At 52.3% G+C, this 15,460-nt stretch overlaps 4 protein-coding genes across 4 annotated transcripts; 1 reads left to right on the top strand and 3 right to left on the bottom strand.

The window, feature by feature from the left end:
* Positions 1-390: 390 nt before the first annotated feature.
* BJX67DRAFT_374221 (DEAD/DEAH box helicase) lies at positions 391-3,706 on the bottom strand (the record flags this gene model as incomplete). The annotated part of the gene is made up of 9 exons (XM_071031520.1): positions 391-422; positions 493-637; positions 669-1,089; positions 1,149-1,595; positions 1,652-1,813; positions 1,865-2,036; positions 2,089-2,578; positions 2,638-2,820; positions 2,879-3,706. The coding sequence occupies 9 exons, from the start codon at positions 3,704-3,706 to the stop codon at positions 391-393; spliced, it is 2,880 nt and encodes a 959-aa protein (XP_070882866.1).
* Positions 3,707-6,445: 2,739 nt separating this feature from the next.
* BJX67DRAFT_231249 (uncharacterized protein) lies at positions 6,446-7,291 on the bottom strand. Its single transcript, XM_071025939.1, has one exon. It carries the CDS (start codon positions 7,170-7,172, stop codon positions 6,690-6,692), a length of 483 nt encoding a protein of 160 aa, XP_070882865.1. The 5' UTR covers positions 7,173-7,291; the 3' UTR covers positions 6,446-6,689.
* Positions 7,292-7,788, bottom strand: BJX67DRAFT_231248 (uncharacterized protein). The gene has a single exon (XM_071025938.1). The coding sequence runs from the start codon at positions 7,694-7,696 to the stop codon at positions 7,412-7,414; it is 285 nt and encodes a 94-aa protein (XP_070882864.1). The 5' UTR covers positions 7,697-7,788; the 3' UTR covers positions 7,292-7,411.
* Positions 7,789-8,368: 580 nt separating this feature from the next.
* On the top strand, positions 8,369-14,174 carry BJX67DRAFT_231057 (DNA-binding E3 ubiquitin-protein ligase SNT2). Its single transcript, XM_071025935.1, has 3 exons — positions 8,369-9,339; positions 9,465-9,948; positions 10,009-14,174. The coding sequence occupies exons 1-3, from the start codon at positions 8,589-8,591 to the stop codon at positions 13,826-13,828; spliced, it is 5,055 nt and encodes a 1,684-aa protein (XP_070882863.1). The 5' UTR covers positions 8,369-8,588; the 3' UTR covers positions 13,829-14,174.
* The last annotated feature ends 1,286 nt before the right edge of the window (positions 14,175-15,460 follow it).

Genomic DNA, 15,460 nt, shown 5'->3' with positions numbered 1-15,460 from the left:
CCTGCATTAATCTCACAAAAGACCGCGAAAAGCTCCTGTCTTACTGTGGGGTCCTGGATCAAAAATCGATCAGGAGCTGAGTATCAGCACTTGATTTCCGGTGGTTTCTGTCCTGGAACCTGCAGCTGCTACAAAATCCCCAGCATGTGTGCGAGTCAGCGCCTCAGGCACCAGTAATTCCTGCGCCCCTCCGTCTTCCCAATGTCCGAACTTTCTCGATCAATTCTGCGCTATTCGTGATATGATTTCGAAGTTTATATCTATGTTGCAGGCCGTATGACACCCGCCCCAAAATCGCGAAAGACCATTGCCTTCCCAATGCTCTTACCAACCTTGATATCGCGATTGTACCACTGCTCATCCACAGTCACAAACCCCAATGATCCAACTTCACTCGTCCAACTCGAGCTGCATTTCTCTTTCTAATGGGTACGGATCCATGAAATTAGCCTCCGTTGTGTATCGGGGATGCAAGCGACCGGTTATACTTACCCCAGATCTTACTGGCGGACGCAACGATGGCCTCTGCTTTCGCAAGCAGCTTCTTCGCATATCGCTCGGCTTCCGTGGGGTGAAGCTGATTCCGCTGTGTTTTGCGAGGATTCACCTTGCGCCAAAGTATGCGCTTCAATACTAACTCCACAAGCAAGATTCCGGAATATACTTACCATCATCAGCACTGGGACCACGTCCTTCGGATCTGCCTCAGCTAGAGCTCTCAGGTTGCGGAACCCGTTATCACGGAGGAGCCTCGCCGTCCAACCCTTGACGTAGGTCACCTGGGCCATTTCCAAGAGATCAGCACGCGCACCAGCCTCGAGGCGATCGCGCATGTGGTCAAGGACTGCAGCTAGCATCCCCCAACCCATTCGTTGACAAAACTTCACTATCCCTGCCGCAAAACCGTGACACTGCTGAGCCAAAGTCTGAACACCTCCTCGGGGAATCCGGTAGCGGCTCGCAATCACCGGTAGCGGAACCTCATTGCTCAGATCGCGGAGTTGAAAGGCTGTGTAAGCCCGACGATATTTTCTTGCCTGAGCCATCTGCTCTGGGGTATTCTCCTTCATCGACGCGCCACTTTGCACCCTAGAAAAGTGTCAGCCCCTAGCGCCCCGAAAGCAGCAAAGTCATGGGAACCGCAATACATGGAGTTTACAAAACCGGGCTGAATCCCAACAAATTGAAGAGCGCGCAGGCCACTCTCGTCAAGAGCATCTAATTGATCTCGGAAAATAGGCCAGTCTATTTGAGTTGTGGCCGCAATCTGGAGGGGTGTGAACATATAGAAAATATGCATGTCGCCGTCCATCACGAAAGCTTGAAGCGCCCGTTTTAGTTCTTCATGCACAAAAAGACCATCTTCCGGCGTAAAGGCTGACGAAACCACGGCCTGCCCAAGTTGGGTAGCCACGAACGATTCATCGTCACTCATCTGGATGAGTTTTTCCTCCGTCAATTCTTGCAGAGCAGAAGTCATGATACTGTAGGCTAACTTCTTATCCACCGTTCGGTATAAAAGGGTACATTTAACGTATTCTTTGATAGCTTCAAGACCCGAGACGAGACCGGTTGCTATTGCTTCCAAAAGTGCCCTGAGAACGTCGTAAGTGACCGATTAACACCCTCGACGCGGGAGAACGTTCCTTACCTCTTGAGTCCTCGTTTCTCAGGTGCCAGGCAGCTTTCAATAGCCGGCATATCTGCCTCCAGTAGGTCGCACACGGCTTGGAGGTCAGGTCTTCCACAAATAAGATAGGTCTCGCCCGCGTCGTCTTTGCCTTTGCGCCCAGCCCGGCCACACATTTGTCGTCTTTATGAGTTAGTATTTGCAGCGAGCCTTGCTAGGTAATCAACTACCTACAACATCGCCGGACCAACCAGATCCCGTCCCATGCGAGCTCCATTTATGATAACCCTCCTTGCCGGGAGATTGACACCGGCGGCAAGACTACAGGTAGCAACGAGCACCTTTAAAGCCCCTTGGTCATATGCTTGTGCGATAGCGTCGCGCTCCTCTATCGTCATTCCTGCGTCTGAAATTCAATTAGCACTGGAGCTGAACAGACTATCCGGGTGACTGCTCACGGTGGAATCCCACCCCTTTTAGAAGTGTTATCTCTAAAGCCGGATCTAGTCCGCTTGGAAGGCTGCGGAGGTCCGCCAACAGATCAAGACGCTTGTTGACCTCTCCCACGTCCGTAGTAGACAGTTCCGGCATCGCCTCGCTTACGAGCGCAGCTTGTATTTGACAGGCTTGCCTGCTACCACAAAATACCAAGACGCCGTATCCCGCAGCGACAGTTTCAACTGAGAGAGCTACCATTGCATTTGTCATAGGGTTGGAAAGTTCTCTAAAGGCTGAGGATTGGATTGTGCGTTGGGGTTGGGGTGGCACAGCGTCGCTGAATGACAGCCCTGACGTGGACGTCAATTTTGAGACGGTCTTGAAAAGCTGCCTTGAAGTTGCCGCTGGATAAATCGCATTTTCGAAGACGAGATATTCGTCCACTGGGACTGGCCGAAAGGTGGAAATGTAATATCTAGCATTAATCCAATCCGCCAACAACTCCGTGTTCTTACTACTTTGTTAGATAGAGGAAGGACCGCGACAGCGATACGACGGGGGAGACTCACCGAAATCGTAGCGCTCATTCCAATAATCTGAATATCCTGCCGAAGTAAGAGCAGTTTGGTCACCATTAACTCCAAGAGGTAACCCCGATGCTCATCATCAAGCATGTGTAGCTCATCCAACACTACTACTCCTAATTCCCCAATAGCACATTCCTCGATAGCAGTATTAATCAGTGAATTTGCCTAATTATAGACCAAGTCAGCCCCAGCCGTGCCCGAGGATACTTCCGCAACGGCGAACCTTCTCAATTGTGCAAACAGCAATGTCTGTGTCGGCCCAGGACACGGTCGATTTACTCCCACCAAAGAAACCAGAGACGCGGATCAATCTCGAAAACTTTCTCCAGCGATGATGGCCGGGACCATAGTCGTCGTCAGCATCAGGCGCAATATGCTTTTCAACGTCCTGGACGATGCGTCGGAGCCACTTAAGTTTCTCCTGGACCAGTGCCACATACGGAAGCACAAGAATCGCCTTGCGCGAGGGGTTCTCGATAATACGCTTTAACATCAGCACATCAGCCACAAGAGATTTGCCGCCCCCAGTAGGAGCGGTATAGATCAAATGCCGCTTCCCTTCCAAGAGGCCCTCTCCAAGCAAGCACGATGCCTGCCAGGGATAAATGCTGTTGACACCAACAGCAGCAAAGTTTGTGACAAGAGACATGGGTAACCCGAATCCGGGGTCCTTCAAGGACGGAAGAGAGCCTTGTGTTGGGTTTTGCGAGCAATGGTTCGTTCGTTGCACTTTATCATTCTTCCCATCCTCCCACGGAACGAAGTTCGCGGTAGAACCAATCTCGCTCGCGGCCAGTCGAGCCTTTGGAAGGGCCACCTGAGGCCGGATAAAATCCAATCGCCGGGGATTGAAGGACTTGTGGGGATCAACATTGATTGAATGGGAGCTTTGGTCCTTTGTATGCTCAATTGATAGATCGCCACCCAGAAATCGGCTTGAGGACCGTTTCTGGCCCGCCAACGGGGGGACGGCATAAGGCTGCTGGCGGGCGATATCGATGGAAGTCTGGAAGCCACTGGTCTGGAAGGCTTGTCCAGAATGTGCAGACATACCTAGGTATCAAGGGCCCTCCGGTAATCCCATTGGAGATGCCACAAGAGTCCTTTTTAATTCCAAAGAAATTGCTCATCTGCGGTCAGATACACATGAGCCGCGGCTTTTAGGTTGCTTGCGGCAGGCCAACCGTCGACTCTCGTGACAGCAACAGTCAGGACGAGAAAGTACAGGGTATAAAAATAGACAGAGTTAGTAGCAGGAATAATCCTGATCCTGGTGCTGATTATCGTGGCTTCCTCATTTACGGGCATCAAGAGCCTGTCCAAAGGTCGGGCAGTCGCAGAAGAACGGAAGGAGCGATGTGACGCCAAACTTAGGGCCTAAGGCGCGCGCGTCCGACTGCCGGATCAGGTGACCAAATTAAGGATTGTTGCCATCGGGCGATTATCGCAACGAATTTGCGCGACCATCGCTCCAATGTGACACCTTTGCGGTCCCTATTATGGTTTGCTTTGACCATTACCTGATCCTTTCTCACTCCGGGTCGTATGTGGTCCTTGTTGCTGTCCAAGAGCTTCATCGGCTGCACCACCTGAATTCTGACAAGCCACAGCCAGTGGTGAAGCAAGCTGATCCAAAGCAAGTTCCACCAAACAGATTATTAATGACATGTTGATGTTCAAGGGAGTTTCCTCTTTGACTTTTTTTTCTCCCTTTCCCAATGCACAGTCGTGCGGCAAGTTGGAATGTTCCTGGATTGTCTCCCAAAGCCTGAAGTCCAAGTGATCCACACTGGCCAAGGAACTGACTAGCCAAACACACCTGCAGATTGGTCCATTGTCGGGCAGTGGGGCCTTGTGCGTTGTTTGGGATCTGGCTCCACACAACTGAATAATAATGGATGGATTCCCTCTTCGGCTCCCCATTCGGCTGACTGTCGATGAGTCGGGTTCTTCTTGAGGGTGAAAAAGAACAAAGAACAAACGCGATTGATGGTGACTGTTTGCTCTCAGCAACCTCCTCAACATTAGTTCGCAGTATCCTCGTCTACAAAACCCCAACAAGTTCAATTCAGCCCCGTTGAATGGCCAGATCTCGCTCCCCGTGTTCCGTCCCCTTATGATTTTGGTTGGAACTTTGAGAATGGGGCCCTGGCAACAGATAGCCTTCCCACAGTGAAAGAGTAAACCCCCCCCCAAAAAAAAAGGACACGGAAGGCCAGAAGGTAGCTCGCTTTATCATCAGATGGCTCGCTTGGGATTATGCGCCTTGAAGTCACATGATAGACATGTCTGGATCCGGGCAATACCCCAGCGAAGAGAGTCCTGTTATTATTGGCATGCCCCTTGGTGCAGACAGTTCTTGCCGTTTCCCCTCGCTTCGAGATCACTAGTTTATGCCGGCAACCGGTTCGGAAGCTCTTGGTCACTGCACCTGTGAAGAGAGCCATGGTTCTCCAGACACGGCTGTTTGGGGGGAAAGTCAGCAATAATCCGCCGATGCAATCTCTGCGATCTTCCTTTGAAGTGCCACCGGGACAGTGGTCTGTTCGGTCATGGAATCCCCTCCGTGCATCCCGTCGCTCTTATCTAGCTTCAAAACGGGTCGATGAAAATGTAAATGCCCAGAATACGTAGAAATTAGAAGCCACGCACCGTATAATGAACATGATCAGACATCATTTTATCCCACTTATCATCGAGTATGGCCTGCAACGCTCTTCCAACGCCATCAATCGCTGGCCGTCATCCAGTATCTTGATGGAATTTTTCCTCAACCCAACCCAACCCCCCAGAGTAAGGGTTGTCAATTTTGAGGAGCACAACAAATAGACTCCCTATAGAGTTACTCCTCACAACGTCTAACCCACTACCATCAACTCAAATATTGCTAAGGGTGTTGAATACATTGTGGACAGCGTGGGCTGTTCCTCGTGAACTGAGAGAAGAATGCGAGCGCGAAGCGGAAAACAGAGATTCATGATGAATTTTGGAAGCGGCTAGAATCACAGGAACTTATCCAGTTTTTCACCCGCTGCTCAGAACCGAAGTGGTGAGATCACCTAACTTCATCTCAACCCGTGATGGCCAAGACTGGGGAACATGAGTTTTGCAGCAGGGATATCGTCACTGTGCAACATTGGCTCGCTTCTCGAATCAAAACACTCGGATTGATGATCCAAGCTCATTTCAGCTTGAGGGTACAGCGCTTCATATTCCATAGCCTATCGGTCGTGGGGCGATTGATCACCCCAGAGCAGCACAGGCGAGCCAGCAAGCAGTTTCGGAGCCACGCCTAATTTCATATCACCCGCAAGCTCCCTCGTCTGTGGTCGCCCATCATTTTCTGGACTTTGGATCAAGCTCGTAAGGCAGAAAGGTTATACCGGCTTGAATTGGAGAGGTAACCCAGCGCCCCAGCGGCGTCTCGTAAAGCTTTTTGCAAAGAAAGTGGTGTGACGGGGAAACCCCAAAAGTCTCATCAACTTCGTAAGTAGTACAAGTTGCACAGAGCCGTCTGGGTTTGCACATGTAATCCATGCCATGCATATCGTCACTCAAATCTCCTTCGCCGTAGTATTAATCACAATATTAGGCCCACAATGGCACTTCAATATGATAATTACCTAGCGCTTGCACTGGATTCGCAAATCAGCGTTGTTTCGCCAGAACCACGGTAGCCCTGCACCTTGGAAAGCTTCAAGTTGGATAGCCGAGTACGAGACAAGCGTGGCCAAAGCAATCAATGTTTCTTTGATACATCTTGAGTATCATGCATCCTATCATGCCTCCCCAACAGCCCGAAATAGTCCTGCAGGGGAACAGCCCGTCTCGCCTCACGTAGTCGCCGACATCGCCTCGACAACAGCTCCGAGGCTGGACCGCGGATATCAATCCGGGCTTCGCCACTGTAGAGGGTCGAGCGAACTCCGTTGGAATCGCGATAATGGAGTCAAGATAGCGTCCCCGTTGAAGGTCTACATGAAACCTACGAACTGATGGTCTCTATATTCTGTGCTCCTTGGCCCAGGAAGCTATCATTCGCAGGAGCTATACGGGCGAGGCATTTGAGAGATGCGACCTGCCAGATCCAAGAACACGATGCGCCACCCGCCAACATTCCTGACCACAGCAGGAGTGGGCATCCAACCAGCATGGGGACCTCGAAAGTCAACGGGTATTTGCCCCATTCCCAATGGCCCATCTGGCTCATCGCGTGTGGCCCGAGGTCGCGAGCGATCCCAAAAGTCGACCTCTTGAGAGATCTTCGCGTCTGCCTGTGGCCCCTTGGTTCCCCGTTGATGCACGGGCAATCCTTCCATTGGCCCCTCCCCGATATCATCACCATTCTTCACATCGGGTGGCTCGGCCCACACAATTCTCCCTCGCAGAACCAACGACAGCCGCTCCAACCCAAGCACAATTTTATTATTGCCGTTCCGGCTCAACTCACTCACCACACGTAGATCACCCCTCTGGCCGTCCCAACGAGCAAGGGAGCCACCATTTTGCAAATTCATAGCGGTCAATGGTGCGTCGTAAACGACTTACAATTTGACTCTTCTACTCTAAGATCACGGCGATCGAAATGCGAGGCTAACGGCAACAGCGGAGGACGGGAGCCCTTTCCAGACTCCTGGGACGCTCAGCCAGAGAGACAGAATGGATCTCGAGAACACGGAAGGGAGAGGCATCGTGCTTTTTTTTGTGCCTTCTGGTTCTTGATGGATGGAGGATCCGTCATATTAACATATCGGGACTAGGGGCGAGGGACGTGGACTGGTCGGGATCCTGGACGGCTTTCTTGACTGCTTGTAGTCTTTCTCTCCCTTCCCTCTTTCTCATGATTCACTCTGATTCTTCTTCTTCTGCTTCCGCTCGGGGCTGAAACTCTTGTCTGTCCTCCCTCGTCCTTTTCAAACTCGGGCAGCCTCTCCTCCTCCTTCTTTCTCCCCTTCGCCCACCTTCGTGTCTTCATACTTACCCTCCTCCAGGCCATTCGTTTGAGCTGGATTGACGACTTGATAGAGGGCATTTGTGCCATTATCACTGCCGCCCGTGCCTCTGACGAACACAGCCGCTGCCGCCCATCAACTTGACCCTGCGGGTGACTTACATTCTGATCGGGTTCTTCTTTCTGCTAATTATTGCCCTCACCCCACGAGTGCCCCGACGGTTTGGCGGCGCTCTTGTTTGGTTTCCACCCGCTCGACTGCTTCACACTCATTTCACTTCTCCGACTGACCTAGGCCTTCTTCCACTTCTCCCATTTCTTTCTCCTCCATCTCTCTACCATCCGTCTTCTTCTCTCTTCTCTCTTCTCTCTTCTCTCTTCTCCTTCTTTCCCCCCATTGCCCTGCGTTCCTCGCGAGTCGCGTCCACGCAAACTTTCCACCCTGTACTCCACCACCTTTGCCACACCGAAAACGTGAGGTGGTTATTGGAAGGTTGACTGACATCTTGATATCCTGTCCCTTGGAGTTTCCCAAAGCCATCAGACCATTGTTTCTTTCACCACTCCTGTTGGAGCACAAGCAACCCAAAAACAGGAGAGGCAAGACGGACCTGGGCCAGTTAAAAAGGTCGTCTTTCTTCCTTCACCCTTTCCGCCGAGTATCTACATCTCTTTCTGGGGGTCTCCGGGTGGGCCTTCGCGGTGCAGTGATTTTTCTCTTTCCACCTTTCTCGCCCCGATTCGTTTTCGATTTTGGTTTTTCTTTCCCCCCTTGATACTCGGCCGATGCCCTTCAAGACCTCCGCCCAGCCACACACTCACATCTCATGAGGGATCGTCTCCACGTCACGGCCCGTTACTGAATTCTGCATTCGCGTCCGAGGGAGTTTGGTGTTCCCACAGTCTTGTGAACCGCCCGACCCAGGATTGGAGGGACATCGCAACCCCCAACCCACCTCGTGCCTCTCTTTGTCGCGTCCAGATGCTGGCCATGGCCTCCGACAGGTCACCGCCCCAAAAGTCTCAACAACACCACGTGAGGCCTGACTCTTCTTCCACCAATACACCTGTCGCAGGCAACCATTGCATGCCTACCCCTGGCCAGTCCTCTCGCAGGGGATCCGCGGATTCTTCCACTCTCCAGGAATCCACCAACGTAAATGCATCCCAGTCCCAGCCGATGACCGCCAGCGCGTCACCATCCGAAGCGACGGCCACAGAGCCGCCCAGCACGTCTGCCACTCCAGCGCCCTACGGTACGCGGTCAAGAGGTCGGAATGCTCCCCGACCCAACTACGCCGAGGATCGTGACATTGATGTCGACCTCGAGCTTCAGCAACCCTACGCAAAATCCTCCAAACGCAGTGGTGCCATCATCAGTAATTCCACTAACGGCTCCAAAACCGGCGAGCCCAACTCCCGAAAAAGTTTAACAGCGACCAGCGGCTACAATTCTCCTGCCGCCAAAGACGGTATTCCCGGTACCTCCTCGTTTCTTGCAAAGCCTGATGAGGCCAACTCGTCATCAAGCTCATCAAGAAAGCGAAAACAACCGGCAAGCTCCACCACGCCGACTTCCGCGAACGAGAATACGTCCAAGAAATTATTTACCGCGGCCCCTGGGGCCGCCCAAGGCTTGGGCGACTCAAATATGGTCACCTTCCATGACCGGGGAGCCTACTTGAAGAATGGGAAAATCACAGCCGATGATGGCACTACGTTTGCAGTCAATGGTGGGTTTGACGTTTTTTTTTTTTGGCGGCGGTACTCCTTGGTCCCAGTTTCCACTCCCCGCCACCCGTCCATTCCCGTCCATACTGCGATCTTAAGCAGCTTACGTACTAATATTTTCCCTTAGAACATGTCTATCTTATTTGTGAACCTCCAGGAGAGCCTTATTATTTGGCGCGGATCATGGAGTTCATTCCGAATAAGAATTCGCCATCTGGCCCGATTGAGGCGCTGCGGGTCAATTGGTATTATAGACCACGTGACATCCAGCGCAACGCGGCAGATACACGACTAGTATTCGCTTCGATGCACTCCGACACATGTCCGCTTACTTCGTTACGTGGAAAGTGTCAGATCACGCATTCGTCTGAGATCAAGGATTTTGAAGAGTACAGGAAGACTCGGGATTGTTTCTGGTACGATAAGATGTTTGACCGATATATCCATCGCTATTACGAAGTGATCCCTACGAACAAAGTGATCAACGTTCCTGCCAACGTCAAGAAGGTTCTTGATGAACAATGGCGTTATGTTCTTGTTGAAGTAGGGAAACGAAAAGAGTTGACAAGCGCGGTTAAGACCTGTAAGCGATGTGGTCTGTACGCTGCTAAGTATGACCAGCTCTTACAATGCTCCATGCTATGAGGATTGAATTGCTAACCCTTGATTAGTACTAACTCTGTGGACTGCGCTGTTTGCCATAATACCTATCATATGCACTGTGTCCGACCTGTATTAACAAAGAAGCCGGCACGGGGATTTGCGTGGGCTTGTGCAGCCTGTAGCCGAGCGCAGGAACGGAAACTTGAGGCTCGTAATACTCCCATGCTTGGAGATGCACCCTCAGACGCGCCAGAAGCGGACGAAGAAATGATTGAGGAGGAAGAAGACGAAGACCAAAATGGGGCCCTGAATGGCACCACTGGCAGCACGCCGACGCCGATCGAGGAAGCCGCGGTTCGACCGGCTACGGAAGAACAAATTGCGCAAGCAAAGCTGTGGCCTTATCGCTATCTGGGCATTCATTGTCGGGTAGAGGATGTTTTGGACTACGACGACCGCATCTATCCCCGCGCCAGCTCGCGTCTGGGGCCGAGGCACCAAGCAATAGTGAATCCATGGCCCGGACGCCCAATCGAATATGTGAAGCCTATCGATATCAAGAAGAAGTATTTGAAGGGCTCTGGGGGTCGCCGGGACTCGAGGCTTTCAAAAGAGACGCTCGCTGCCATGGAGGCTGCAAAGAAAGAAAGGGCCAACCGACCGGACTGGGTTATGGAAGAGCCTCAGGGTTTCATTCGCAGGGGTGAAGATGAGCCAGTCCCGGTAGCCGGAAAGTCGGCTAGAACTGCAGAGCTGCTCTTCAAGATGCCTCCCACAGAGCAAATACCAGCTCGGGGAGAAGGTGATGAATCTGGAGCAATGCTCAACCCCGCGGATCGAGAGAAATTTATCGATGAATATATGGAACGAGCGAAGCAAATTGCCCCCGACTTAGGGGTCGAGAAGTATTCAACCAATTTTCTCGATAAAGCACTAGAACTTCTGTACGCCCAGAATTTCAACGCCGAAGCAGCGCTAGCCAGGTTGAAACAGTTGGATAAACACAAGGATCTTAAGGAACCTCATTTACGTCCGGAAGAGGTCAAATATTTTGAGCAAGGGGTCGCACAATATGGATCCGAGTTGCGCAATGTGACCAAACATGTCGGCACGGTTCCGCATTACCAAATCGTGCGATATTACTACATGTGGAAAAAGACGCCCCGTGGTCGTCAAATATGGGGTGGTTATGAGGGCAGAAAGGGCAAGAAAGAAGCTAAGCGAAGTAGTACTTCGAAGCTCGTGGATGATGTGGCAGATGACCATGATGATTCGGCCTTCGATAATGATAAGGCTACCGAGAAGAAACGTGGTTTTCAGTGCAAGTTCTGCTCGGTACGGTCGTCGCGACAGTGGCGGCGTGCTCCTGGAGTGTCTCCTGGCGCCACAGTCCCCAGTGAACCCTCTTCGAGGCAGCGCGACAAAGGCGCACAGCTGACAGTAGCCCTCTGCTTACGTTGTGCTTTGCTCTGGAGAAAGTACGGGATCCAGTGGGAGAGCGTGGACGAAGTGGCGAAGAAGATCGGTCAAAGCGGCAACAAATCGTGGCGCCGTCGGATAGACGAGGAACTGTTGACCCAACTCCTTGCCTCCGCAGAAGGCACTACTGATCTTAACAGCTCGACCGCAGCTGCCGCAGCTTCGATTGGTCTCCCAATTGGTGCGAGCTCGCAGGTACAACAGGACCCTAGGAAAAAGGGCCGGAACGAAAAAGAGAGTACGGCGACGTCGACAGCTACTTCAGTGGAGCCCGTTGCGAGGAGGAAGCTTGCAACCGACAAGACTTCTGAGCCTCCGCCGATCGAGCCGGAACCTCCAGTGGCCAAAACGCTCCCCTGCGCGATATGCGCCAAGATTGAACCGATGGGCGATCAATACGTATCCTGTCGGGATTGCCGTCTCACCGTTCATCGGAACTGCTATGGAATCAGCCCGCTGAGAAATTGTCTCAAATGGTTGTGTGATACATGCTCAAACGACCGAAGCCCGTCCATCTCCACAACTTACGAATGCGTTCTGTGTCCTGTGACCTGGACGGAACATGAGCTGATGGAAGCACCAAAACCAACCCACAAGAGGAAGACAGAGAGAGACCGTGAGAAGGAGAAACTCGAACGAGGCCTGGTTGCGGACGCTATCAAGCTCTATCGGGAGAGGCAGGAGGCTGTTGGAAAGCCAATCGGTCCGCGCGAACCTCTGAAGAGAACTGCTGGCAACAACTGGATCCACGTAAACTGCGCTCTCTGGATGCCGGAAATCAAGTTTGGCAATGCGGAAGAGCTAGAACCGGCTGAGGGATTTGGACTCATTCCTGCCGATCGGTTCCGTGAGACATGCAAGATCTGTAAGTCCAATAAGGGTGCCTGCGTGTCGTGTCATTTCAGCGGTTGCAACTCCCACTTCCACATTGGATGTGCGTTCCAGGCCAGTTATCAGGTTGGTTTCGACGTTACGCCGATCAAAAGTTCCAGAAGAGACACCGTGCCTAGTGTTCGGCTTGGAGAGGAAGTTGGGGTGGCGACTCCTGCGATCTGGTGTCCTCATCATTCGGTTTCGTCCATCATCCACGAACCAGGCCAACCAGCAGAAGACGGCCTCAATGCGAGCCAGCTGTACGCCCGTACCTACAAGCAGGCTGATCTCAATGTGACTGGAACCGTTCGGAGGGCCGCATATAATCAGCAGTCGGCTGGCCTCGGCTCTTCTGGAAACCGACGGGTGTCCAATGTCAATGGCACTACTACTTTACCTGTTATCACGAAAGAGAAACCAGCTGCGTCCGAGGAAACCGCAGATGAGATGGGAATTGACTCCGACAGCCGCTCCTCACATCAGAGCAGCGGTGCCGATGTGACTAGAAAATGCGCCACCTGTTCGACGATGTACAGCCCCAGATGGTGGCCCATTGACAACTCACGTCGGACGGCAACTGCTGGCCCAACAACCCCTTCATTGAACGGTGTTGGATCCTCTGCGAGTCCACCGTACCACTATCAACACCGTCAACCCTCTCTTCCCGCCCTCAATGGGGATCACGGCTCCCCAGACAGGACGACGGGACAAGCAGAGAGCACCAAGGATTCAAGGGTGCTGCACGACTGCCATAAATGCCATCTTAAGAAATCAAAGGCACAATCGTCTCCCGAGCCACGACTATCGCCTTATTCAGCGCAGCGGGCAGTTTTACCAACACCTCGACTTCCAGATTACCATGGCCATACTTATGGTTCTTCCCATAGCCATTCCAACCAACAATCGGGACTTCCCCGGGCAGTTCGACCACCCGTTGTCAATAGCCCCGAACGATATCCGGGATATCAAAAGCCAGAGGAATACGGGGAGAACAAGTTACGCAGCGGTCTACCGAACACCGGATATCGTGGCGGCCCACCCCCACCTGCGTCTATTCGTCAGATGAACGGCTACCAGGCCCCCGCGCCTCACCCTTCTCAGCCTCATTACCCCAGTGGATCGCATCCTCCTCAACCATATTCAGCACACCAGAGTCCATACGGCCGGATATCTATGTCTCCATCGCACCCACCCACAGCGCCGGGACCTCGGGCGTATGCACCATCCGCGTCACCACCAGATGTACCGGCTACGATGGTGCGTCACTCGCCGCAGCATTCGCTCAGTGCCTTGAACGGCGGAGCACCGTCTCGAATGTATTCCGTCGAGCGCGTTTTGAGCGCGCCAACACAGTCGCCCCCTGTTTCTCAGGCACACATGGATCCCCGTGGGCGAACTCCACCGATTAAGCTGGACGAGAACACAGTCGCAGGTGCCTCGATGCCACTGAGCGGTGGTCGACACGGGACCACGAATGGGACCAGCAGCGGGTCTGGAGCCAGTGCCAGTCCATCCTTGAAGAATCTTCTTTCCTAGGCTCATTAGCGGTTCAAAGTTTTATTCCGTACGTGTATGATATACCTTCCACCTGGTTTATTTTTCTCTTTTTGATAGTGCATCTTTCGCCCCCCCCCCCTTCTTCTTTATTCTGGCATGGAAAAAGCGGGACTTGGGATATCGTTCAGCATGAAGTTAGAATTGCCATCCGGAGCATGTGCCTGGGATTCGAGGTGGAATTTATATGTTTTTCATTTTTCTAGTTTTCCTTTTGCGATTTGCCTTCCGATATTGAAGATGCATGTGACATTGGAGTTACCTTTACAAATGGTGTTGGCGAAACAACTTGAACTTCGTCTGGGCGGAGGATTATTAGTACGGAGGACTGGACTCCAGTACTCCACAATTGAAATGTTTCTTCCACAAAAATCTACTCTTGTCTTGAGAAAGGAAAAGTCCAGCACTCCATGGGGTCCATAAAACACAGTCAGGATCGGAAACTCGAGTGAAACCTAGACCCGAAACTGGTGCAGCGTGCCTTGTCGGCAATGGAGTGATCGGCGCTCAAATGGTGTGGTGTGATAACAAGGCCGTCTCACGCAAACACAGGGAAAGGGACGAAGAGGATCGCCTTGGCGATCCCGGATTCTCATCGTTTCTGAGATAAGAGCCAGTGCTGATGGATTTTCTCCGTCGTGTTCGTTTGTTGGGGGGAAGAATTCCCGACATTTATGCGCGTCATCTGCATTGTACCGAGGAATGCGGAGCGCCGTCCGCCCTCGCGTGCTTACGTGTTGCTTGACAGACGGTCGAGGAACCAAGTCCGACGAATCCTCATGAAGACTCAGACTTGCAAGGTCTTCTCCAGAGCCCCTCTGGAGTGTGTGATACGAGCACCTGTCGTGTCCATACTCCAGAGTCCGCTAGGCAGGGGCCCTGCAGGAGGTGATGCTTGGTTGTATAATTTGGGGTATTATGCTCTGGGCGAGTGTGGTGGGTGGCGAGGAACTTCCTCGCCACACTTGACTGACAATAACATCATAGCATTTGCTTGCCACTTCACGTGCCCCAGGAGAAACACCTGGAGAACGACTTGAAGTCTCCGTCCAAGTACGGACGGATCGTTTGTTGCATCCTCAAGTTGATGTTGGGCGACTGGTGCAGGAGAGCCTTCCAGAAACCGCCTAGAATGAGATTAATTAAGTGGAGGGCAGCACACTAATTTCAGCCCACGCTTTCTCGAACAAATTGCCAGCTTTCCATTCGACCACACCCAGTGTTGGACACGGGGTAATCTCAGCGGATCCACGCCTTCATTAATTTCTGTTCCAAGTCAAGGCAGGATCGGTAGTTGGAGCCATGAATAATAATAATAATAATAATCAGAATCCCGAGCTGGCCTCGGAGTAACATCGCCCTGGCGCCGCAGTCATAGCAGAGAGTGGTATAGCGTGGCTTCCCGCGCTGACTCGCCGTGCCGCAACCTTCTGGAAGGCTGGAAGAAGCAGAGAAGCGCTGAAGAAGCCTTGTCGAAGAGGAGCAGCAAGAAGACTGCTCCTTGACTGTCAAGGATCTCTTCCTCTGCCGCTGAATCTGCGAATCTGAATCTGTGTCTCCAGAGGTCCTGATTTCCCATCCTTGCACGGTAACATTCTCCTCTCTCCCCCTCTG

This window comes from Aspergillus lucknowensis, assembly GCF_044049455.1.
Source record: "Aspergillus lucknowensis strain CBS 449.75 chromosome Unknown BJX67scaffold_46, whole genome shotgun sequence".
NCBI classification, from domain to species: Eukaryota; Fungi; Ascomycota; class Eurotiomycetes; order Eurotiales; family Aspergillaceae; genus Aspergillus; species Aspergillus lucknowensis.
Note: the sequence above shows the minus strand (reverse complement) of the source record. Positions and strands in the feature narration are given on the sequence as shown.

What these genes read in the sequence shown, in the direction of transcription:
- BJX67DRAFT_231248 (XM_071025938.1), bottom strand. Translation starts at nt 7,696, where the DNA reads ATGGCACAAATGCCCTCTATCAAGTCGTCAATCCAGCTCAAACGAATG.
- BJX67DRAFT_231249 (XM_071025939.1), bottom strand. Translation starts at nt 7,172, where the DNA reads ATGAATTTGCAAAATGGTGGCTCCCTTGCTCGTTGGGACGGCCAGAGG.
- BJX67DRAFT_231057 (XM_071025935.1), top strand. Translation starts at nt 8,589, where the DNA reads ATGCTGGCCATGGCCTCCGACAGGTCACCGCCCCAAAAGTCTCAACAA. An exon ending in CACTACGTTTGCAGTCAATG is followed by an intron (nt 9,340 to 9,464) that starts GTGGGTTTGACG and finishes ATTTTCCCTTAG; the next exon opens with AACATGTCTATCTTATTTGT. An exon ending in TGTGGTCTGTACGCTGCTAA is followed by an intron (nt 9,949 to 10,008) that starts GTATGACCAGCT and finishes ACCCTTGATTAG; the next exon opens with TACTAACTCTGTGGACTGCG.